The 25,994-nt window shown below is 41.5% G+C and overlaps 1 protein-coding gene across 1 annotated transcript in view; it reads right to left on the minus strand.

The window, feature by feature from the left end:
- Positions 1 to 25,994, minus strand: part of ARPP21 (cAMP regulated phosphoprotein 21) — a 104,485-nt gene that overhangs the window by 29,432 nt on the left and 49,059 nt on the right. Inside the window, 4 exon segments of the mRNA XM_075745489.1 lie at positions 10,349 to 10,475; positions 18,330 to 18,587; positions 20,989 to 21,093; positions 22,634 to 22,803. Of these exon segments, the coding sequence (XP_075601604.1) occupies positions 10,349 to 10,475; positions 18,330 to 18,587; positions 20,989 to 21,093; positions 22,634 to 22,803 (660 nt within the window).

Raw genomic sequence — 25,994 nt, forward strand, 5'->3', positions numbered from 1 at the left:
GATAACATGGCCTGACAAAAGGAGCAAGGATACATATATATAGCCTAAATATTTGCTTGCTCAGAAATGGCTGGGCTTTTTTTTTGTTTTTTCCCCTTAAGTAATGACACGGGGCTAAGGTCTTTCAGAAAGAAATGATTTGCAATGTGCATAAGACTGCTGTTATTTACAGGCAAAGTCCACTACTCACTTCTCACAATGGTTGTGGCTTTTCATTGTTTAAGCAAATACAAGGAACACCAAGACTGAAGATGATGAGAAATTCAAACACTTGCAAAAACATGAATTATTCCAAACAAGAATATTTAGGAGAGCACACTTAGGGATCCTACATGTACAACCCCAAAAGCTACTTAATTGTTTTCAGCACTCAGTGGGAACTTTGGGTGTCCAGCATTTTACAGGCATTAAATGAATGAACAACAGCCACAGTAAAAGCTTTTCCTTTCTTTTTCTGATTTACTTAAGCTGCCTAAGGAACTTTTAAAAGATGCGCAACAGCCCTGAATTGAATGGCCACCACGGTGCCTACCTTCATATTCTTTTAGCCCTGGATGCAAGCTCTATGCTGGGTCCCAGGAGTGAAAAAGAAAATCTCTTCACATTTATACATACAGTTCTTAGCACAGAGGGCTCTCACGGCTAGCTGTAGCTTCTTGGTATGACTATGGTATAAAAATCATTATTGCACAGATTGGCCTCATTTCCTTTCCTCATTTTTAAGTGCTTGTATGACAGTAGTCAAAAGACTGTAGTTGTTACTAAGACATTAGTATCCTGGGAACTGCGTTGAAAATAAAAATTAAATACGTAAAAATGCAGAAGCAAAAACTGTGTTCAAATACTTCTAATCTCAGCTCCTCCAGATAAACTGGGGTAAAAGCTTATCTAACTTCCCATTATTCAGGTATGCTTGGGTTAGGGATTCAAACTTCTAAAACCAGGAATTTCAGTTCACCATATTGAATAGTCTGTTTATTTGTCTCTCCATCCTGAAAATAAGATTCCTAATGAGGATATAGTCATGTCTTGCCACAAGCACAGAAGCAGAAGCTCTGCATAGTATTCACCAACCTCTATTTGTCAGTTCTGGAATGAATTAACAAAATGACTTGCATTTACAGCTAGGGTCTTACACTAGCAGCAAAGGCTGAGTAAAGAATCACCTCTTCCCCTTCTCAATCTACATCCTATCAGCCATGAAGGAACCCTCATCAGAGTCTGCAGCAAGAAAACCTGTGTTTATCCCTATCATTCATAATGATAAATGCCAGCGATACCCACTGGAAGTGAAACCTTAGCAGGGACTATGTATCACTAGTAATAACAGAAATAATCAAGTTGTTGTTAGAACCAGACACTCAGATGGCAAATTCAATTTTTTTATTTTTTATTTATTTTTTCATTTTCTGCCCAATGCCAATGACAGCTACCAGCTATCAGGCATTACAATTAGCTCATGCTGCAGGAATGCTATCTGCTCTGGTGCATAATGAGTGAGCTGCAACAGAGAGCAGGACCTGGGGAAGAGGAGAACAACTATTTGGAGAGGTATCACGTATCCTTGCCTGTTGCTAAGGAAACCAGCTCCTTTCTTTGGGAAGACTCAAGGTCTGTCTCCTTCACACACTCACACTATCAGCTTTATTTCACTTATGAACAAACAAAAGAGAAATTAAATCAATTGCTCACTTGCTATATAAAAACATACATTCTATATGTCTAATGTTGGCGAGTCAAAATGAGAACGTCCTTGCCATTGCAGAGGGATGCTGTTCTTGCGAACGGGTTAAACAGTAACTGACTGTAACAAAGGTTGAACAAAACTCAGGTGAAGGCACTGGGAATCTTTTACACATCAGGGCTGGTCAGCAGAACACTGCTTCAGTTACTGGGCCATCATTCTTGAGTTCCTCTGCCCTAACACCGAACACACGCTGTGGGCAGGTGCTTCCAGGCAGCTCATACTCACACGCATTTCATCTGCCGCATCCCAATCTAAATAAGTGTCCTGTTCTCTTAAGTTTTACAGCTGCAAAGTGTGCTTCAATTCTTAAATCCTCAATCAATAGCAACTGTAAGGCAAAAGACATCCCCCCCTCCCCGCCCTCTGCAGTGCAGGTCTCTGGTGTACATTTGGAGTATTTCTTCAATTATTAACTTAGACCCAAAAGCCCTCCTGCACTTCTCCATCCCGTTGCATGCTTTTGTCTGCAGGAAAGTTATGGGAAGCTGAGCCCCAAAGCCTATAGACCTACTGTGAGCAGCATGTCTAAAGCAGAGCTAGAGATGGCCTCTGCCCCTCCAGAGAGCACTTCCAGCATTTCTGTCCATGGTGGGGCTACACTAGTTCTAGCAATGGCAGGATGGTATCAGAAAACAAAACAAAACCAAAACACGTCGTCCCCCCCGTCCCCATCCCCCCCCCAAAAGATGAAATCTGTCTTTGTTCTCAAGGGCTACAAAATAAACCTCTCAATTATTCAGTGCTGGAAAATTCCATCACAAGAAGTAGGAGCACTGTGCATTGATCCAACACAGAATTAGCAGTAGAGATGATGTATGATTCTCTTTGGGGGGGAAAAAAAAAAAAAGCCAGAAATACAAAGATTCTTTGTACACACTGTTGAGTATCTTAGAGCATTCCCTACATCTTAGGGTGGCCTCTGCAATTTTTACAGAGTCCTATCCACTGCACAATGCTGTTAGAAATCTTTTCTCTCTCTGCTTGCTCCTGTGCATTAACTGACATGAGATTAACTCATACAAATTATCTTTAAAAAAAATTAAAAAAAAATTTTTTAAATCTGTATTTTAGTGTGAAAGCCCAGGAACACTGTCAGAAATGGCTTAGATTTTAATGAGTGCTAGAGAAGTTGAACAAAACTTGAGAAGCCTTGAAAGAAAACCAGAAATAAATGCCTGTTTTAAGATTCTTATGGCTGTCAAGCCTACTGGTGTGCTCTTCCCTCAATATTTGCTCTCTCTTGGTGTGAATGCTGAATAATTAAACAAGTCATTTGAGGAAGAACAAAGCATTTTGACAAAAGTAATTTTGCCTTTTAATTTTCAGCATCAAGTGTGCTGCCAGGAGTGTGATAGTATTAATTCTGCTACTAATTTAAATTACAGATATTCTGTAAAGCTGAATGCTGGTTCAATACTGGTGCAGCACTATTGCTTCATGTCAGAAGGACAACAGGATTTAGTGTTTCCAAGACCAGAAAATTCAAAACTTTTCAGCCCCAGTCCTGGCTCTCCCAGCGAGCTTCTGAAAAGTCTTGAATGTGATATTCAGACACAGAATCCTCCTCCAGCAGTAGGGGAATGAAATCCAGGGTGCGAAACTCTAGGTAGGAAACTCCCTATGGGTAGCTAATAGGAAACGCTGAGGAGCTGGATGGGTCTTGGAGCTAATCTTAATCACACACCATATACAATAGTGAAATACCATAAAAGCAAGATGTTAAACTTGCAAAAAAATAACATAAAATACATGACCAGAACTAAGCGAGTTTCTTGTTTTATGCCCTTTTTTCCCCATGCACTTAATTCTCTGTTTCTTCACACCTTTAAGGAAAACACTGTAAGAAAGATGGAGAACACCCCTGAACAGCAGAGATCCCGGTGAGCGTTTCCCCTGCAGTGCACAACACGGGTTAAAACCCTCTCAGGCCAAGGCATACAGGTTTCTCAAGCCATGGGAATGCCTAAAGTTGGAACCGGATCATAAAATTAAATGAAAAAAACCAAGAGGGCTCCTTCTTCTCCAGATGTGATTTGGGAAAGGGAGGAAAAAAAAAAAAAAAAAAAGAACAAGTCTGAAGAGCAGTCCCCAAAGAGCAAGCCTGAAGAACAATCCCCGAGGTTTGCTCCAGGCACTTCCATGGCACAGCCGTGAGAAGCCTCTAAGGCAGCTGGCAGGAGGAGCGCTGAGCTCTGCCTTGCAGATGCTCTTGGTCTGACACACTGTCTAAATGGAAGCATTTGTAGGTGAAGCTTTAAGTTTCTGGGCAATTTAAACATAAAATACTTGGACAGAAACTACTAATATCAGTGTGGATCACTTCAAGATTACAATTTTGAATTTAGTCCTCCTACTGCAACTGCTGCAAACTCCTTCTTCATCTAGCCCTACTATTTCATTAAATGCTTTTAAATTTCAAAGCTTTACATAAACATTAATGAATGTAGCACTACACTTAAGTACAAAAAAACACCAGGGCTCTGTCCCTGCCATTCCAGTCAAGCCCCTGTAAAAATGAGACACGCACCCCTTGTGCAATGCTTTTCAGGAGCAGCAGTATCTGCTGCAAAAAAAATTATAGCATTAAACACAGATGGACACCTTCAGTACAAATCTGTTTCACTAGTGCAGTAAGCAATTACTATTGGAGAAATAGTTTCTTCAGATAATTAGATACTTAAAAATTGAAGTTGTTTATGTTTATATAAGCACAAAAATTATGGATGGAATTATGCAAACAAATCTATCATGGACTATGAGCTCCTGACAGGTTGCTAATGAAGGTAGAAAGCGACAATCTTTCTTTATAAGGTTCTCTAATGACCATGATAACAAACCAGCTTTTTTTTTTTTTTAGCGCTGCACATTTCCCTTCCCCCATTTTTTTCTCCTCTCAGTATCAGTTTATAGTGACAAATGCTTTCAGAAGACAAAGAGGATGAAAGAGACTTCAAGATAACATTCTTCAATTATGCTGACACCTAAATGATCAACTTAAGCAAAAATTCAGTATTTCATTGTCAGTTTGACTCTGATTTCTACCTAAACAAATTTATGGACTCCGTTAAGGTACATTATGTCTTCGCTTAAAATTTGTTTCAGAGATGCATTAAAGAGACAATTACCTTTTTTTTCCTTACTGGAAGCCGTAAAGGCTACTAATACAGTACTCCATCAGAAATATTACCTTTCCTTCAAGACAAACATTTACTGTTTACAGGAGATCCATGTATACTTATTAAGAAAGGATTCCATATCCAGACAGTGTTCAGATATATACTTTCCTCACGTAATGACTTCCTTTGCCTACTGTACACAAACAACTATATAGCTTTTAGGAAAAAGCAGAAATTTCCTATGCAATATGAGCCTTCTCACGCTATCTGGGCACTGAAATGGGTTATAATGGCAACCTTTGTTGATTCTCAAATGTATGAGAAATCCTGAAATCATTACATTAATTGCAGGAATTGCAGACCATCCAATTATGCCAAATACCATCTTATTTTCTCTGGAAATATTCTAGTGTAAACTTTTGGCTGGAAGATTTTTTTAACCAAATACTATAGGTCTTAGCTTTCATCTCCTCAAAAAATGATCTTCATTACTGATGCAAAACACACACCACAGATTTTTACCTTACAACTGTGTGATAAACCAAGCTAACTGCCTTTTAGAACTAAGCCCAAACAAGAAGCTAAATATTATTTTATCCATAAAATTTCTGTTGTGCTCTGAAATTATCCAGAACACCTGAGGCAGACATACAACAATGAACCAAAATAGGAAAAAAATCATGTACTTTGTTTCAACTTGTTCACTTGTGAACAACAATAAGAACAGTTGCACATCCCAAAGTAATACTCATGTACTTATCCAGTTCATGTTTATGAAGCACTTTAAAGATGAAAATCCTCAAAGTGCACAGCAGTTGCTATAATGAAAGAAAATAGAGACACAGATAAAAACCAACACATCGCTGATTTCTTCTATCATGATAAAATACAAATCATTACCAATTTATCATCAATATATCTCTCTATTCAAACACAGTAACTAGGATTGAAAGCTTTCAAAAGTATCAATATAGAGATAATTATTGAAGAACGAAATACTGATGATACTAGACATGCAATTTATAGAGCGCTGCTAGATGAGAATACAAAAAATATTTTCTTCTGTGTGATTACAGAACAGGGCATTTCACAGTATCTTAAGTATCATCTGTTGTACAGAAATGACTAATAGCAACATACCCAAAATAGTTTGAAAGACGAGCAATATTGTTTTTGAGAACAGCTGCCTGAATACACCCTGCAATGTCCTACACATGCCACGGCCCGACAGTGCATTGGGTTTGCGTGGCCAGGTTTTGGTAGCAGGACAGACGGCTACAGGGGTGGCTTCTGTGAGAAGCTGCCAGAAGCTTCCCCCATGCCCGATACAGCCAATGCCAGCCAGCTCCAACACAGACCCGCTGCTGGCCAAGGCTGAGCCCATCAGCAATGGTGGTAGTGCCTCTGGGGTAACAGAGTTAAGGAGGAGGGGAAAAAAAACTGCTGAGGGAACAGCAGCCAGAGAGAGGAGGGAGAAGATGTGAGAGGAACAGCTCTGCTGACACCAAGGTCAGTGCAGAAGGAGGGGTAGGAGGTGCTCCAGGCACCAGAGCAGAGATTCCCCTGCAGCCCCTGGAGAAGACCATGGTGAGGCAGGCTGTCCCCCTGCAGCCCATGGAGGATGATGGTGGAGCAGATACCCACCTGCAGCTTGTGAAGGACCCCATGCCAGAACAAGTGGAGGCACCCAAAGGAGGCTGTGACCCTGTGGGAAGCCCACACTGGAGCAGGTTTGCTGGCAGGACTTGTGACCCCGTGGGGGACCCACGCTGGAGCAGTCTACTCCTGAAGGTCTGCACCCTGTGGGAGGGACCCACACTGGAGCAGTTCATGAAGCACTGCAGCCTGTGGGAAGGACTCACGTTGGAGCAGTTGGTGGAGGACTGTCTCCCATGGGAGGGACCCCATGCTGGAGCAGGGGAACAATGAGAGGAGTCCTCCCGCTGAGGAGGAAGGAGCGGCAGAGGCAACATGTGATGAACCAACCACAACCCCCATTCCCCATCCCCCTGTGCTGCTTGGAAGGGGAGGAGGGAGAGAAATTGAGGGTGAAGTTGAGCCTGGGAAGAAGGGGGGCTGGGGGAGGTGGTTTTTTGAGACTTGTTTTTATTTCTCATTTCTCTGATTTGATTGGCAATAAATTAATTTCTCCAAGTCAAGTTTGGTTTGCCCATGATGGTTGACTGATCTGCCCTTACCTCGACCCAGGAGCCTTTTGTTATACCTTCTCTCCACTGCCCAGCTGAGGAGAGGGTGACAGAGCAGCATTGGGGGGCACCTGGCCTCCAGCTGGGGCCAGCCCACCACAGACAGCCACCGGCTGGACCCTGGCCCCACTCAGTGGCAACACTTTGAAAAACTGTGCGCAGGACTGGACAGAAGAATAGTGCAGAAGCAGCATAACGAAGAACAACCACGATGGACTGTATCTAAGTGAAATAAAAGTATTTCTGTTTACAGACCATGCTACTACTCTGTCAGATACTACATTTTGGCTCGAACAGAAATGAACGTAATTCAAATGGCAGAGATTTTTATAAAATTTTCATGGACAACTTCCTCTGTACCAGGCTTCTGTCAGAAATGCGTCACTTACGTTCTCATGCAAGCCAGCACTTAAGGAAAAAAAAATAAAAAAGGTAAACAAACACACAAAAAAATTCTAATCCTTCTCTCCAAATGACTTATTGCTGCTAGAGCTCTAATCTAATTTTAGGTGAGCTCATCTTTTTTTTCTGCCCTGGAGCCATTTTAACTTAATATTGCTCTCCTTCCAGAGCCACGAGAGAGTACAGGCTCCCTTAGCCGCCACAGATACTGTGCTGACATTTTACTTTAGCTGTTTGCTGTAAAAGTCATCAGTATCGCTCCACTCCTGAAGAGACCTTTTCTAAGAAAAATGAAAACAAATTGCTGGCGTTAGATCCAACTTTGACCTCTGCAGCCCAAAGTGGGGAAAGTAAGATCTGAACTCCTCACTGCTGCTCTGAAAGCTTCCAAAGTTTCTGAAGTTTTGTAAAAATCACTGGCTTGAAAGAGGAGAGGGGTGCCCCAGCTCACTTGCCCTACTGTCGAAAGGCTGGCCGTACGAGCCACCAGTTATTTGCTCTGTTTAGGTACCACCACTCAAGCTGCTGCAGTGGTGAAACGCCATAACCTGCCCAGCCTGCAGCTTCTGGGCATCGAAGGGGTGCCAAAAGAGAGGAGGGTTTCGCAGGTGGGCTGAGGCCACAGGGCACACAAGGAGCAAAATATACGTGCGTGGGGAGGCTGATGGTAAGGAAAGCAGATGCAGCCACACCGGGCACGAAACTACCTGAAACCATCACGGAAGCATTTGGGGTTTTGGTGTCTCAGTGCTTACAGTGAACCTCCTGCAATACATCTGTAGCATAAATAATATACTTTCCTATACTTTAATTTCTCTTTTAGCATAAAATATGTGACATTTTGGAAAGCTAGTTATTTTCCAAATACCAAAGGATGGAGTGGAACATAAATTTGAACGATTCTTACACCATGTCCAAGAAAAGACCTGCAGGAAACTGCAAGCTGCTTCCTGGCACACCTATCACATGCTTGGACGACAGCTATGGGAAAGGATGTATCTGAGCCCAAAGGGATGAACCAGCTTGAGGAATCTGTTCTCAGCCAAGTCTCAAGATCTGAGAATAGCTAAATGCTTAAATCATTGCCACAACAGGGAGTCTAAACTGTAGTCACAATGTTTTCATGTTTTTAAACAAGAGATAAGAATAATGTTTCCGACTGAGCAGTCAGCTGAAAGAGTGAATTGCAGGAAAAGACTGAGGCGCTAGAGATTTTACACAAACTCCTTGACTCGTGTTTTCTAAACACGTAAGGAAAACGATGCAGTAAACACAGAAACAAAATTAGCATTTGCATCTCTGCATTGTCTGTACTCAAAACATAACAGATCCTGTGCTACAACGTACCTTTAAAACAAGGATTTCCTCAAAATCAAATAGCTGGATTTCCTCCAGAACATCACTCAAGTGCTTCAGACCATCTCGTGCACTTCATTTACCATAACCTCCACTATGCTATGGATGTAGCATTAAACTGATAAATACGGCTTTATAACAACACAGTAGACCCAGATAACGTTATCTAAGTTGATTTGCACTTAGGTTCAAAGACCTACTATATACAGATAATAAATATGGTACCAGACTGTCAGGCAGGAGAAGCTAGAAGAGACAGATGACCTTTGTGCAATATTTCACCCTCTCCTCTCTCAGGAATGTATAAATATGGAAGTGTGAAAGCAGATACAGTCAGCTAACACTGGCACTGACCAAAACACCACCAATTTTATTAGAACAGCTTTAAAAAAAAAAAAAAAGTAATCAATTGCTTAGTTATAGTTGTGTTTGCTGTGTGTTTTTTTTTCCCTGAGCACCTGAGACAGCGTGAACAAAATTGCCAAATTGCCAGCAGTCACATTACAGAGACAGGGTGACGGGCTGGATGACCCCATAAGTCTTGTTCACATCTCACGTCTGGCCTCTTGACTTGCATCTTAAAAGACTTTCATATCAATGCCTTCGCAGGAACCTGCTTCATCATTCAGAAGGGTTTCTGCCAAACCCAGACACAACGATGAATGCTTTGTCCTACCTGGCACGTCTGTAATTGCAAGCCTTGCTGGGAAACAACACCCCCCAATGCACCTTGGAGTTACTGTCTGAGACACCCTACGAGGGAGGTCTGCACTAAAGAAACAGTCAATCTACAACTTAAAAATAAATATAACCATCTCCAAAACCAGAACTGTTTATTCCCTTGAAACATGAGGATCCCCTCACAAGCACGACCCCTGCCCTCCCCAACACGCACCCACCCAACTCTACCTACGTCCCTCTTACTCTGGTGTCATCAGGAGTGGCATGACACAGCAGGAAAAGAGACCGGTTCACTGTGAGACCTGCTACTCACTCTCTTACAGTGTAACGGCCCCCCTTCCAGCCGCACGTAGCTGCGGGGAGCTGGTCCCCACGGGCACCAACCACATGGACCACCTCACTGCTCCTCAGGCATGGGCAGAGCAGAAGGTGGAGCACAACTGGCCCCTTCTGCATCGCTGCAAACCTGTCCACTGTGTATACTCTTACAAATGTTTGGGGAGTTTATATGATGAAAGACAAACTACAAGAATTGGCTTGAACATGCAATGCGACTGCTCAGACCTCCTGGCTCTCTCTGTGCCCCATCACGTGGAGCACAGACACTGGAGAACACAGCACCGCATGCAGGACAGCAGCGGTGTAGAACACAATCTCTTCCATTGCTCAGTATCTCCAAGCAAAGGGTTTCTCAATTTGTAATTTTCACTGTATTTTCAAACAGAACAACAACCAGCTTTCTCCTCCACTATTCAAATTCAAAATTAAACCACAACCAATAGGTTTCACCAGCAAAGGCTCTGCGAGCAGCTGAAGAAATGAGTAAGAGATGTAAATACCTGCTTGCTGTGCAGTCTGTGGGATCTGTTGACTCCGCTGTGCATTGTACTGAACTGAGGCAATGGGTCTGTACTGCTGAGTTGTTGAGGTAGGGTACTGACCAGATGGGTAATAATACACTGGCATCTGTGAAGAAAGAGAACGGCAGCTAACTGCAGGCTCCAAAGCTCAGAAATTCACAAAGTAATAAAAAAAAAACTAACCAAACAACCACAAAACTGGAAGGGGAACAAGAGTTAAAGTAAAGCATATTAGTGGTAACATTAAGCAAGAGGAAAGATTTGCGTTGTCACTCTCGAGAACTGCTGCTTGCTTTCAGCTTTGCTAGGAAAAGAGCTATCAGTGCCCAAATTTCTTCTCAGATACTTTAAAGACACAGAATAAAAAGAATTATAATTGAAAGAGACAAAACCATACAGGATACATAAAAAGCTATATACAAATACCAAAGAAATCATAGTAAAATACCAAATGCTGCAGAAAACCAGATGCAAACATCACCTTCCATATCAACATAATACATACAGGCAGCATATCAAACCATCAAGTGAACTCTGGAGAAAATGGTCAATTCAAAGCAAAGAATAGCCCAGAGTGGAAATATATAGAGGTGAGATAAAGGGAAAGATGGATTGTGTGCGCCCAGAACACTTGTATGAAATTATTATTAAATTCACGCTTTTGTTTAACAGCTACATCCTTCCTTACATGAAGGTTTCCCTGTAAAGCCTCCCTCACATTTGGTGTGAATTCAGTTACAGTTCAAAAAACAATCATCACAGTTGTTTTCTTGCAGGAGCTGAGTGTAGGCCTTGAGTCAGCAAGTTCTGCCAGGTGGGCTTCTTTTTTTCTATTATTATTGTCATTATAGAGCAACATGTACTACATCACCTTACCATGTAGGTGAACACGGAAGTTTGAGGGTGACCGGAGATAAAGATTTTTCCTATAAAACCTATACCACTGTCAGCGAGGCATTTGAGCTAAACAGTTTTCAATTGACCCTTGGCAAGTTCAAAGCACTCAAAATTTTTCATTTTCAGCTGCAGTGGATGCTGTAAGAACCTGACAGAGTTTGGTAGCGGATGGTATCAACAAACTGCAGAGGGACACGGGCTTGGGAGAATGTTGCTTCTCTCATAACTTCTGCCACACCTGTCAGCATTTATGTATAAATCATATAATTATTTGTGTTTGTGTGTAGCGTTTATCCTACTCAGATATATGCACAAAGTCATACCAAGTACTTTTGGGGTTTTTTTTCACATGAAAATAAGAACTGGTTTTGCCGCTTTTATTTGTATGGAGGAAATGTTCCTGGAACAGCTCATTCAGCTTGATAACACATGAAGTATTAGCAGAGTAAAGGTAACTGCATCCTTTTGTAAACTGCTAGGAAATCATAACAGAGATCAGAAATTTTTTTAGAGATGATGTCAAATGAAAAAGAACAGGCATAGATACAAAAGACTAGGCGAGAAAAGTGTATGGACGGCTAATTTGGCAAGTAGAAGACTACTGAATGGCTAACTGTGGTGGGAAAACTATCAGGATCAACAAAACGGGACTCAGCCATGTTGGTGAAGTGAAACCTCCAGACCAACTGACAGTCAGTATCATCTGTCAATCAAGAGGTTGAATACCCATTCATTCTTCAAGGTCTATTCATTTTCTCTTGAATCAATGGAAAATTCTTTTGTCCCTTCTCCCTCCTCCTGACAATATCAGCCAGATTCAAACTAATACCAGAAAGACAAGAATGTTTGATTGGAAAACGTTGTAAGCTGTCGTCCTTCCAGACAATACCAAGTGACACCTGCCCTCAAGTCATTTGTTTTGTTAGAGACTAAAGCAACAAAAGCAAAATGCCTCTGCAAAATGGACAAAAACATGATGAATTTGTTTCTCTGCAAAGAAAAGCCACAAGGTATAGGAAAGTTGACCCAGACATTTAAGGTACAAAAATCCATCTTTAAACATCATAGCAGTGTAAACAAGGGATCAGGCAAGTTTAGCGTGATAAAGTCATCTTGTGGAAACCTCTACAATTGAACCAAGTGAGAAGACTCAGCCTAAGTCAAGTCAATGCAAATAGCTGATCCTGCCTTGGAGCAGTGGAACAGAGCAGACATCCTCTCAAATATGCTTTGTATTTTATCACCATACTCTACAAACTAAAGAATATTAAACCCCTCTGGAAATACTCTCAACTTCTCCTGGCTGCAGCTTAATCTCACTTAAAGGATTTAAATTTATGTGATTTATCCTCAACTTCCTCCTTTTCCTTGGGCAGACAAGCCCCTAGATATTTGAAAATACAGGAGCAATGAGAACAATGTGAATTATCTCTTGTGGAAAGAGTCTGTAGGTTTTAACTTTAAAACACAGCCTAATGAGTATAGGTTTTGAAGTGAGGTTTATAGTTGAACATGCTTAGCAAAAAAACATATATTGAAGCATTCAGAGTAATTTGGAAACACTTATTTATTTTTATCACACAGATAACACCTCAGAGTTAGTCAAAGGGTTTTCTCCCTTTCTCTCATTTTCTCAATTCGTGGGAATACATTTGTTATATACTCCATTAGAAGCTTATCAGACTGCAATCTATCAGCCTGAAAAATGTTAGTAGTAGGAGTATCGGGTAAGAAAATCATTTCATTTAGGAAGATTAATGGATGAATTTGCTAGTAGTCATGCACACATGACTTGCAAAGAAGAGGTATGTTTTTTTGCTGGTTGGTTGGTGGGGTTTTTTTCGGGAGTGTTTTTTGGTTTTGGTTTTAAAGATATCAGACCCTAAAAGAAGGGCTTGGTGTAAGATATAGACATGGATAAAATAGGTCTTTTGTGGTTGAGGCGTCTGGAATGATCCATTTTCATTTGAGTACATCTCTTCGTCAGTAGTTGAAACATGTTATTTGTCCTTTCTGATATTACTTTAGTGAACAGTGGAATTAGAGGGATCAGAGATAACAAGTATCACTTTCATTGTCTACTCTGACCCTCTTGAATTTTTTAGTTTCTCATTACATCAGTGTTACTAACACCTCTGTTTACGTGCTCTTCAACAAAACCCATTACATTTCTGTAGCAGCTTACTGACATGCCAAATTATACTTGAATTGCTTTCCCATTTGAACACACCATCTAACCTTGGACTTTCTGCTAGTATAACATATTTCATTTACAGAATCCGAAAGTTTCAGCTACACTAACAAACATGCCAACACTGCTATATGGTTATTCTAAAAAAAAAAAAAAAAAAAGCGCAAAAAAGCCTTCTTCTAGGCTAAAAGCATTGTTTCTTGATCTTAATTGTTGGCACTGTGAAAAATCATCACTCTTCAATAATTATCATAGAATCATAGAATGGTTTGGCTTGGAAGGGACCTTAAAGATCATATAGTTCCAACCCCCCTGCCACAGGCAGGGACACCCTCCACTAGACCACATTTCCCAAAGCCTCATCCAACCTGGAACTATTTTAATTACCATTAAAATAGTTGACAGATGATCCTTGTCCCCATGGATACTCTTATTTTGAAGGTGAATACCCTCCTTGTTTGTAGGCTGACCATTCCAACACATATCTATTTTTTCTCTCATATATAGCATCTTTTGTAACTTAAACTGTAATGGGACTGGGCACATCACTTCAGAGACACTCATGAAATGGCACAAACGGGCATTATTTTTTGCTCCTTCTGATGTGCTTTGTCGCTAGATGATGGTAGAGACTCACTACAGCTTTGGCTTTCTGCTTTGTTCTGTCTACATAAACAGTTTGAAATCCATTACCAGGCCGGGTCTCCCTTGGACTGCTCTCTGACAGCATCCCTGAAGTTCACAGGTATGTTGTTTATTTCCTCATGATAGGAAGAAGATTACACATATCCTTCAGACTGCTATTGCTTTCCTAGCCTATGTCCTTACTGACTTACAGCTCAGTTCTGCCATCAGACAGGTATTCCACCTTCTCTTAACATCGCTGACAACCACTTAGGTTTGGATTAACACCTTCATCCAGATGATTAGTGATGCTGACGCTATTGCTAATGGCAATATTCCAGAAACCGGAATAATGTATGGACCTAGAGAGGTACTGTTTCTTCCCACTATCTAACTGACTGGGATGAGTCATTCTTCAAAGATTTTGCTCTCCCCTCTACCCCCCATCCTCCATAATAATTACAAGAACAGTAACAAAAACCAATGGCCTGGGTACAACTACAGGCATGTCCTTCAATATCACCTTCTGAGATCACCAAGGAAAGACCTACTCACTTGCAGTGACTCCTCAGCCTTTTTCATAAAAGGTTTCCTAGAAGAGATATGCTATGCATAAAGATTTTTGTTTTATGGTAGCTATGGACTCTCTAGGAGGGGGCCTCTGCAAAGAGACAGCTAAAAGTAATGATGACACAAAATTAATTCAGGTGAAAAAAATCCTTCAGCATGTGTATTACTTCTCCAAGCCCTTCCAAGAATTCATGCCATCTCATTTTTGGACATCATTTTGACAGTACAGCTTCCACAAAGAATAAGTCAGAAGTGAAAGTATCCTTAAAGGGAGCGTATGCTTTCCCATTGGCATAGTACTCGCAGTTTTCCCATTTTCTTCATTTGCAGAGGCAGAGCAATGACAAGCACCAAAAAGAGTGAGCTGCAAAAGCCGAATGTGCGCCCTTGTTGAAGTGCCCGGGTCCATAAGTGCTATAGAAGAACCATCAGAAAGAGAAGAAAATTGAAAACAGAAGAAAATGGAGAAAGTAAAGATGTATGTTTGCTATTTGTGATACAGAAAGCAAACAGGAATTCACTCCTAAAAGTCCCTTTTCAGCAAACCCTGAGTAATTTGTTCATGGGATTTTTTTTGTTGGGTTTGGTTTTTTGTTTTGGGGTTTTTTGGGGGTTTGGTGGTGGTGTTTTTTTACAATTGGCTGAACGAAGACAGATCATTATTTTCAGGTTATTAAATCATGGGTCTGTTGTAAAGCTGGGGAATAGCGGTGATGAAATAAGCAGCAAAAGAAATTCAAGGGGTCCTCACACCACTTCTTAGGAATGTCATTTCCAACTCACGTCTGCCTCTGCTGTGATACAGACTGGGAGAGAGAATCATGGAGAGCTGCTGTAGAGCCATGTTTAATTGAACTTTAATACACAAGCTAACAATTTAAATGCAGTACCATTGGGTTTGTAGGCTCAGAGGGCATTTCTTTCTCCTCCTTTCAGCTCTCAAAGGAAATGATTATACTCACAGGACCTCCACCCAAGTTTTCACTGCCAGTTTCGAACAGCATACAGGGCACCACAGCCAACCTACTAGAACCTTATCAGCAATGCATTTACAGGAACTAATTAGCCATTAGAGTCAAGCTTCTTTTTTACTGGTATAAATTCAATAGCAACATTTAAGAAATAGAAGTGCTTTCACATTGATTGCATTGCATTGATTGATGCATCACATAATGTTTTGCATGCATTACCATTTTTATTGCCTTTTTTTTTTTGAGACCACCTTCTTTGGCATCTGAGAGCAGCTTTACCATTGCATCTAAGCCCAGAAGAGTAACAGGTGATTCAGATTGCCAATAGCCAGTGCCACAGTGAAGTTTTGCCAAGGGCAGGACAGGGAGTCAGGCTCTATCTGCCCTGCGCAGAAAGCTGAACTGTTAGGGCAGAGGAACTACTATTGCCCAAGGCTTTGCTCGTCTTTTTATAAGAGGGATGCTCTATTTGCCGTATATGTGCTACAAGCAGTGTCCAAACCACTGTGCCATATTCTAGGGCTGAAGAGACTGAATTAAAACTTGAAGCGCTGATCAGATCTGATCCGCACACGCGGATGCAGAGAGCTGCTGCCGCCTCTCCCTCACGGCACAGGCACACGGGCAGCAGGGACCGACCCCCTCACACCTTCTTCCACGGAAGTATCTGACAAGAGGTTTTGGAACAGCAACAAGCTGGAGGCAAATGGTGTGCGTGGTGCAGGGGACGCGGAGGAAGCTGACAGCGCTGAATTTCTCACCTTTCTACACCCCCTGAGGACAAACCATTCCCCAGTGAAATAACTGAAGTTGCTGCAAACCCAAAAGATATTTTTCTGCCCTCGGCAACTTTCCACTTTGTTACAAAGTAGGAGGAAAGCACCTGTACGTACTGTATTTGGGGTACAGACAGAGACCATTAGACACACCAGTACGGTACTGGTCCTACAGCAGCCTATATGTGAAAAGGCACCTCCTTATCACTTGTCCTCTGAAGAAGTTCACCTGCCTCTCCAGTTGCACCAGTGGAAGTATTAATGAGGGAAAAGAGCCTCACAAAATAACACTACGCCAGACTGAGCAAAACCCCTGCACCCTGCTGCACACAGGAGGGTGAAATCCAACGCTCCCGCCCCAGGTGACGAAGGCTTAGCCACGTGCAGGCAGGAGCCGTGGGCAACCCCGCAGAAGCAGCCTCTGCAAAGTCAGCCAAGGGAGGGGTCTAACAGAGACCCCAGGGTGGGCTGAAAACCCGGTCTCACCCGAGGAGGGGAGAGGAGGCAGCACGGGGTCCCCCCGCCACAGCAGGCGGCACGATGCCGCGGCCCCCGTCAGCTCCCGCAGCAAACGCTGGCAGGCAGGGCTGGGAAAAGCATCGCTTCGATGCTGCAGTGACAGCTTGTAAAATGGAGGTGCTCGCATTTATCTGGTTCACTACAAGTGTCGTGAGGTTTGATTAAATGATGGTTGAAAATGCTGCGGGCACCAGGGGGTTGTACATGAGGAGAGGAGCCTGGACAGCCTCTACTTACTCGCTTGGGAGAAACAGGCTAGATGGGGAGACAGACACTTCAGGTCATTTTTTCCTCCAAAATTTTAAAAAAATGCTGCATTTGGCAAACAGTGAAACCTTTTCTAACACTACTTTCAATTTAAAAAAAAAAAAATCACATTATATTGACCTTCAGCTCCTTAAAAATTATTTTTTTGCAAGCTTTCTCTCAAAAACAATGGCTTCATAGTTTCTAACTACAGAAACTATGGATGTCACAGTCCTCTACAAGATGTGAGCATCCAGTAGTCTTCAGATTTCTTTTATTGTTAATTAGTGATCTAATTAATTAACTAGATCTCTAGCCCACTTAAAACATTATAACAGTATAAATTCTTCATTACTGTGGCAACACAGAATCCCAGTAACACACACAACTGGAGATTTTCAGTAAGAAGTGGCAAACAAAAAAAACCAGCAGGGTTTACGCTACTTTTGCATTAAAAGAAATGGTGAATTTGGTGGGCTTTTTTTTAACTTTATTTTTAAAACATTTTATTCCAAAGGATAAAATGAAAACAGGAGAAATACTATTAATACCATTTTAAAGTGGAGTTTAAATGAAGTTATCTATAATTGGATAAAGAAATTTGGCTTTTTAAAGCATACGCCTTGAAAATGGGCCAGAAAGTCATCTGTGCATTTTACTTCTTGACAGTAATCACTTTCAATATTCCATAAAGGTACCCAGGAGACAAGTAGAGATGTTTGGTAGTGAACAGTAAAACATAATCAGTCTTCAGGAAGACAGTTAAAATTACTGATCTGTGACACCTCACATGTTCAAGTCAATTAAATATGATTAACGACTACCTGGGCTGATGTGCACGTTGTTCTTTTGGTATATATAGGGAAAAAGGACTATGGACATTTACTCACCCTCCTCCTTCATATTTATATGCAGATGTGTCCTGGAGTACAAACATATGTTCAGAAAATGGTTTGAGGATAGGGAAGGAATTGCTGAAACCCAGGAAACGACAGAGGCTTTGCAAGTTTCCTACTGCCTAAGAATCTGCTAAGCTTTTACTGGAAGGAAAACCAAACAACCTAGAACCCAAGTAATTATTTATAATTTTTTTTTTGTATTCTCTTTTCGTTGTAACGAACACCAATGCCAAACTGGCTGCAGAGGGAAGCGAAGGTTTTGCCTACCTGAGCAGGTGGCGGTGGTTGTTGCACAAAGCCCTGGGGCGGTGGCTGCAGCACTTGCTGGGATACTGGTGGACCTGAACCTGTAAAGCCTCCTGGGGGAAGCTGCTGACTTGGGGAAGCCATAATGTAACCCGTCTGCTGGGCAGGCTGCTGCAAGATAGGCGACGGGTAGACAGGGCCGGAAGGCGATTCGGGGTTGTCTCCTGATGATTGACGACTTAAGCTCATCTGGTTAAACTGTGTTGTCATGTCATCTCGCTGCAGGGCAAAAGGCAGTAGAAAATGATGTAGACATGATGTCTGCGGTAGACACGCAAATTGGCAAAACAAAATAGGTTCAAACAGAGCATGAGGGGAAAGGGAATCACTCAGCTCAAATACATGCCAAACTTTGCACGGATATCTACAAAAATGGAGGCAATTAAAATGAAAATCACTATAAATGCTTTGACAAAGACTTCCAGACTGCGAGGTGAATGGCATTGCTTGGCGCAAAAGCCAATTATTTTGGTTTTTACCCTGCCTCCCCCACCCTTTTAATTCCAAAATGACGAGTGAACTTTAGAGTGTTCAAAAGACGACATTTTAAATATAAAGGGCATGAAAATAATGTCATGAATACCTCTTCCCCCAAACACAGAATTCCTCAGCCAAACACATGCTGGTAATTTCACCTGTTTCAAAATGATCCCAAGAGGAATTCAGTAGGATCCAGGTGCCGACCTTTTCCTTTTTGGACTGTTTTGAAAATCCAAGTTTGTAAACATAGAGAAGGTAAAAAAAGCTAAGCCTTCAGTTGCTATTTCAAGGCTTTTTATTCAGTGTTGGAAAGAAACAAGTACTTTATTTGACTAGAGGGGGAAAAAAAATAAATCTATGGTAGGATGAATGTACCAAATAAAGTCAATGGACCTAAGTCTCATTACATGCTGGTAATGATACAAGGATTCTAGACAGTATCTGTTCAGTCTTGCAAAAAGATCCATACTAATCAACGCTCTCAAGTTTATTCTGTGAAGGTCGAAGATTTACAAATGCGGTTCTATGCATCTTCATTTGTGCCCATATCACAAGACTATTAAAGACTCAACATTAAAATGTACTCTATATGGCAATAAATCCAGCATAAAACTCCACTGTGTGCTAGTGTGCAGATTAAGGTCCCTTCCTTATACCCCCTCATGGATAGGGAATAAAGCACTATAAAAATGCTTTTCACTTGGAACATCCATTTTTTAAAAGGAGCCTCTTCGATTTTGTTTGCATCCCTGTGGTGTTCGTTCTCCAAAACCACCCTGCACAATGTATTTATTGGCAGGAAACCTCAAAACAGGGTGGTGGGGGGGGAAGTTTGTTTGTGGAAAGCCCTGCCAGAGACTGCACAGAGACTCACCCTCTCTGAGAGCAGATACCATGGGCCAACATTTTAAACACTCCTGGCAGATCTTCAGTCGGTGTAAGAAAGTAACGCTATTAACTTTACCATCATCCTATATGCATATTCAGGCACATAAGCTGTCTGTCTGAAGTTGTTTCTTTAAAAAGCTAGGATATTCGTTACCTGGGTGGCGAATGACTGCAAACAGATTCTACGAGAAACTTCACTGAGCCTGGAATGTCTCTGGATTTGCACAATAGAGACCAAGACCTTCAAAATCCTATAATTTACACATTGTGTGTATAATATAATGTACACTGGGGACATTAATTCAGGTGAAATTTCACTATTAAATTAGCCACTAAAAATATCAACCTTCCCATGACTAGAACAGCCTGCAAGACACTTTTCAAGAGAATTAGCACTGATATACACAACTTCTGTTCAGCACAGAACATTTTTTATTGTCCTTTAAATGGTACCGCTCATCTACCAGGCATTAATAACATTATTTTAGCTGCAAGGGTCCATTCAGTTTTGTTTCCGTCTCTTACTATAACTACGTGACATCTCTACCTTGGGGAAAAAAAAAAAAAATCAGTCATAAACAAGATTACCAGAGCAAGAGAGAAAATAACAGAAAAAAATCTTGTAGTGCCTCTTAAAATGTCAGCTTCATTTTACAACAGTATAATCTTAGCCTTGTAAGCATCAAGCCAGATTCAGACTCCAGGAGAGCACTCTATTTATTTTTATTATACATGTCCATTGGTGCTTTCTCATGATGCACAGCACCTTCTGTAGTTGGTTCACTGCTACTCTGTTTTCCAAGTGCTCTGGTATCATCAGGGAATAAATCCAGGCAGTGGATTTAGTATACTGAGAAAATAATATAAAATAAAAAATAATGACTTCAAGAGGTCTCTTCTCCAGTGTTCATGGGCTTAACAGGGGGATAACCCAAATCTCAAATGCCCAAGCTAGCAATTTAAACTCCTGTCCAGGCACAACAAAACATTTTTCTGGAGGCTTTGCTAACCAGGTAGAGAGCCCTGCTCCTAACATCATCCTCCAGGTTAGATAACCAGAATCAGTGGGAATGCTCTTACAAAATGCTTGTCAGTACCAAAAGCGTTAAGGCAAACGTAGATTTAGGTGGGACTGTCATGTGGGACACCTCTCACAGTGCTCCCCAGAGGCTCTTGGGCATACTCATGCTTACACACCCAACTTCAAGGAAAGGGGGAGAAAAAAATAAAATTAAAAAAATATCTTTAGTACCACAGAAAACTGCTGCGTTGGAGAGACTGGCAGGAGATGCTGGGGAGGGTAAGAAACTGCTGGATATTGGACTGACTGAGAAGATGGCTGCATTGCCTGAACAGGCTGCAAAATAAACACAGTGAAAGACAATAAATACAACCTACTCAGAGATAACAACCACCACCACCACCTCTGTTACTGCGAACAAAGGTCTCAAACACAGCTCTGAAAAAGCAGGTGATTCATCACCAGCCCAAGTACAAGAGGTCAGGTACTGTGATTTTAGTCTTCATTTTAGCCTTATACCAAACAATTCTTTATTACAGATTTTTCTGCCTATTTTCATATACTTGATGGCTGTTAGATTAAATAAAGCCATAACTACACCTTCTTATTACTGATCTGAGGCAAAGCCAAATTATGATTCTACATTTAATTTACAGAGATAAAATGGTAGAGCAGCACAGTGTAAGTGTATATTTGAATTTTGCTGATAATGACTGATTAACTCCAAGTGGCAAAGGAATCGTGATTGTAAAGCTGCTTTGGCAGAACACAATAGCTAAAAAAAAAAATTGACAAAGAACAGGCTGCGAATTATCAACAGACAGGCCGGTCACCTTGGAGCAGATGTTTATCTAAGTGAAAAGAACAATTTTCTACAGCACTATTACCTTGGAATAGCTTTACTATTCCTTTCGGTTTAATGTCTCATTTAACTTGAGTCTTACACAGGTTTGGTACTACCTCTGTCTTCTAAAACCGCTAAGACCAAATCAAGAAATAACAGCCGCAAACACTTAAGTCTAAACCCAGTGAAATCAAAGCAACTTCACTGAATTTAAACATTGTATTTCTGGGTAACCTTGGATGAAACTATGCCAAATTATAAAGCCACACAAGAGCCACAGTAGACCTTGGCTGCTCTGCAAGTAAGCAGGATGTAGGATTCTCGCTTGAGTAGTTCCCTCTGCCTGCTGCACTCTGGGAGAGCAGGCACACAATCCACAAAATTAAATTTGAGCCAGACCCAAACCCTGCCGCACATGCTTGGCCACATGCCAGGGGCCAGAGAGCTGACATATCGTGGTACTGTGCCCAAACCACGCTGCTCTTCCACTCTCCTGCTGTAGCAGCAGAGCTTCTAGCTCAGAGGAGGGTCATGGCCAGAACACAGGGTGCAGGCAGAAGACCCATGATCTGGGGCAGGGGTGCTCAAAGAGTGGGCTACCCATAGGTTGGGCCTGATATAAAGGGACATGGAAGAGTTTATAGAGCCCTGCATTGTACTTGATTCTTTGAGTCGACCCCACTGCTGTTGAAAGGGACAGGGCTCTTTGGAGAGAATTACAGACTGCACTAGTTTGAGAATGAATGATTCAGCCTTCACTTATGGGAGATTTTTGCCAAATTTCTGTAGACATACACCAACTCGCTTAACAGTCCTTTTCAAAATGACACCATCCTTTAGATGGAATTAAAAAAGGAATCTTCCTTCTCCATCTGTTTCTCCATCTGAAAATACAGATCATGTGCCACATTTGTTCCAAAAGAGAAGAACATCCTGCTATTTTGTCTAGCTGCATCCTTCCCTCCTACCCTTCAGGTCATCCTTCGTATCCCTGAGAGCTTCTTCTCTCTTTCCAATGGCCACCACACCTACCTGTGTGACAAGGTGACTTGCCATTTGCTGCTGTGGCTGTTGAACCTGCTGAGGCTGCTGGGATGAAGGCTGCTGCTGAGACTGTCCCACCATCTGGCTCCTCATCGTCTGCTGGCCACTGGGAGGATTGTATATTGCCGGCGTCCCATCAGGATTTACAAACGGTTGACCTGAAACAAAACACCCTACCTTTGCTGAACACTTTTAAGAATGTACTGTTTTCTGTATGAAATCATACAACCTTGCTTTAACTGATCGGCTGCAACAGCAAAGTGCTCCTCACCCTCAGTGCCTCATAACAGCATCAGCCATCTTTTTCTTTTTCTTTTTTTTTTTCTACAGGCAAGGCAGACAGAAGATATTTGTTTTGGCAGTATGACTTTCCAAGGAATGGGTGGAAGGTTACCATGGCTATATGATGATTCAGATGCTATGACTATTTGAAGTCATTCAATGATGAATCAATTCATACTAAAATTGAACTCTGGAGCAAACACTGGAGGTAGAGAATATTCATGTACGTTTTATTGCCACACAATAGCAGTCAAATGTACACAACCACTCCTGACACACTGTAGTTTGTATGGAAAGGAAAAAAACCAAACCCACCCTCGTTACTAATTTATTTATGCATTCCAATAACATAGTGCTGTACTTTTGAGAGCTGTGCCCTATATAATTAGAGGAGGCAGCACTGGAAGTTATCAAGGAAGAAACACTTAAGATGTCTTTGAAAATCTCTTATATACAGGACAAATTCTGTCCAAAGTTCTACTAGTTGCTGAACTCTTTGTGCTTCAGATATTTGAGCTGGGGGAAGTAACCTTGCAAGAGCAATGCTTGTTAAAAAAAAAAAAAAGTTTACCCAAGTCATTGTCTTACAAACAAGAACGAAATGGTATTTCTCTTTAGGGAAAATGTTTTCCATGACCTCAGCTCTTTTTTCACTTCATCATAAATTCATAAATCAAAGGAATTACAGATGTTTCCATGAGAAAAAAGGAATTTTAGCAATGAAGTGATAACGTTTAAAGTAGGTAACTAAAGTATGAATATCTGAGATAAAAAGGGAGATCTGGAGGTGCTTGAGAGCAACAGTGAAATAATGAACTTCTGATTTGTATACCACAAGCATCTCTACTTGTTCTATCTACTCCTCAGCCTTTCGGTTCCTCCCTCTTATTAATCATGGTGAGAAATATATGAGAAGCAGTGGCTAAAGAAACCTTGCCTTCTCTCTCTAAAGCATCAAGACTTTCTGGATGAAGTTGCGGTATTATACTGGGCATGTCTCACACAGTGAGAAAGGTGATGATTAGAGTGACTGGAAGAGAAGCATGGGACAGTTCTGTCCACTAACTGATTTCCTGCTTCTTGCTGTGAGCACACTGGGTGACAATGGCAGGGACTACCCAGATTTGGGAGTCTCAAGGCTCCAGAAGTACTTCAGGAGACTGGGGGAGCAGGATAACAGGCTCCTGAAACCTGTGCCAGATGCTCAAGGGAAGCTGTGGCAGTGAAGGATGACAGAACTGAAAGAGGAAAGGTCCAGCAGTGCTTTTAAAGATGAGGAGAAAGGAAAAAAAAAAGACCTTTTATGAAAAAAACTTGAAATATGAAATGAAAAGGAGAGATCAGGCGGTAACAGGGAAGACATTTGTAAGTTATGACCCATGGCCCTGATAGAAGGGCAAAGATTGCAATGCCATTTAAAGGAGTAAGAATGAACCGTAAATGCTCTTAAATTGTCAGAAGGGTTAAGTCAGAGAATGTGTCAAGAGGAATCCTTTAAAGGGTAAAACAGACTGGTGAAGCGGGTGAAATGGAGAGTTGAAACAGCATAGCCACCTAAATGGTCCTTTCCCAAAGCAAGCAAGAAGCTTCTCTGTCTGTGGAAGGAGAAGGATAAAGCAGAGGAGAGGAAACAAAGGAAACTGCAGATATGGAAAAGAAAGCGTGGATTGCCAACACCTGAGAAGGAGCTGAGAGGTATAATCAGAGCAGAGAGATACTGACAGCATCTGTGGATGCCATTAGAGGCTTGCACAGTCAGTGACTATGTAGTGTGAAAGGAAGCAAAGATCTTTAAAGGACACAATGTTATGATCAAAAGAGAGAAAAAGATTGGAAGTAGCCACTCTGCAAGAGGAGAAAAAAGAGCTAAAGAATGGTGTTACACAGGGAAAGAAAATCTATTCATTGCAGGAAACAAAGCTCCTTTTTCCTTTTCTTTAAGCTGTCTTCTCTTCATCTGTTTCTGACAGCATCCATCACTTTGATAGTCGATCACAGCATCCAGCAATCTAAGTCTCCTCCCTACGGAGCTTCTTTTGTAACGTTACCCTAATAAGATGCAAAGATTCTGAGCCCAAAGAGTGACAAATTTGCAGCATGTATTTTGCTGCATGTTAAAAACACAGTAGACACTGCAGTATAGCCTGACTTCCAGCAGCGTGAAGCTATGCGTCTGAGGCAAGGATTTCAGTCTTGAAAAGAATCTGCTCCTTCTGTTTTATTATGTATGTATTTACAAGGGAGCTACAGAAACAAGACATGGGGTTTGAAAGAAACACAAAATTATATATACACAAACCCACTTGCTCCCTGAATGTTAAACATACTAACACACACGGAGCTCTCGACGATGCCTCTGCAGACAATGAGGCACGCTAGGAGGGAAGACGAGGTGCTCTGGTCTAGTGACAGTATTGAAAGGCATTACACCTGTAGCAGAAAAAGACTCCCTAGGTACCAGGGAAAAATATGAGCTAGCTGCTGCAAATTGCTAAATTGACAAAACAGAAGTAGGGGATGTTCCTCTTAAACAGCTCTTCTGGCTTGCAAGTGTGGTGAGCTGCAGTCTCTGTCCCTCCCATGGCCAGGAACGAGCACAACCTCTCAGCTGTTGGTGGGCTCGAAGCAGCAGCAACTCCTTTCCTCTGTTCCTCTCAGTCCTACCACCTGAATTATGGATGGACACCTGCTAGGCCTGCTGAGTTTTGTACGAGAGTGGACCACATAATACACAAAATGCCTTCTTCTGTATTGACCAAGAAATTCCAGTGTTACAGACCGAACTGTCACCTACCAGAAATGAGTAAATTAATAATTATGAGTTTTGTCTTATGCTCACCTCCCATTCTGTCCTCTTCCCTGAGTCATTTTAAGACATGACTAAAATCCTCATTTATGCTGACAGTATTAGGCTCTCATGTCAATAATGTAACAGCTTGAAAAAAAAGTACACATAAATAGTCAAGGCTTTAGTAACTCGCACAAATGTGTACTTTTCTAAGTCATCTCTCTGGAAAGAACTTAAATCACATTTGAATCTAAATAAAGAACTCCTCCCTGATTTTAT

The sequence above is a fragment of the Balearica regulorum genome, chromosome 2, assembly GCF_011004875.1.
Source record: "Balearica regulorum gibbericeps isolate bBalReg1 chromosome 2, bBalReg1.pri, whole genome shotgun sequence".
NCBI lineage: Eukaryota > Metazoa > Chordata > Aves > Gruiformes > Gruidae > Balearica > Balearica regulorum.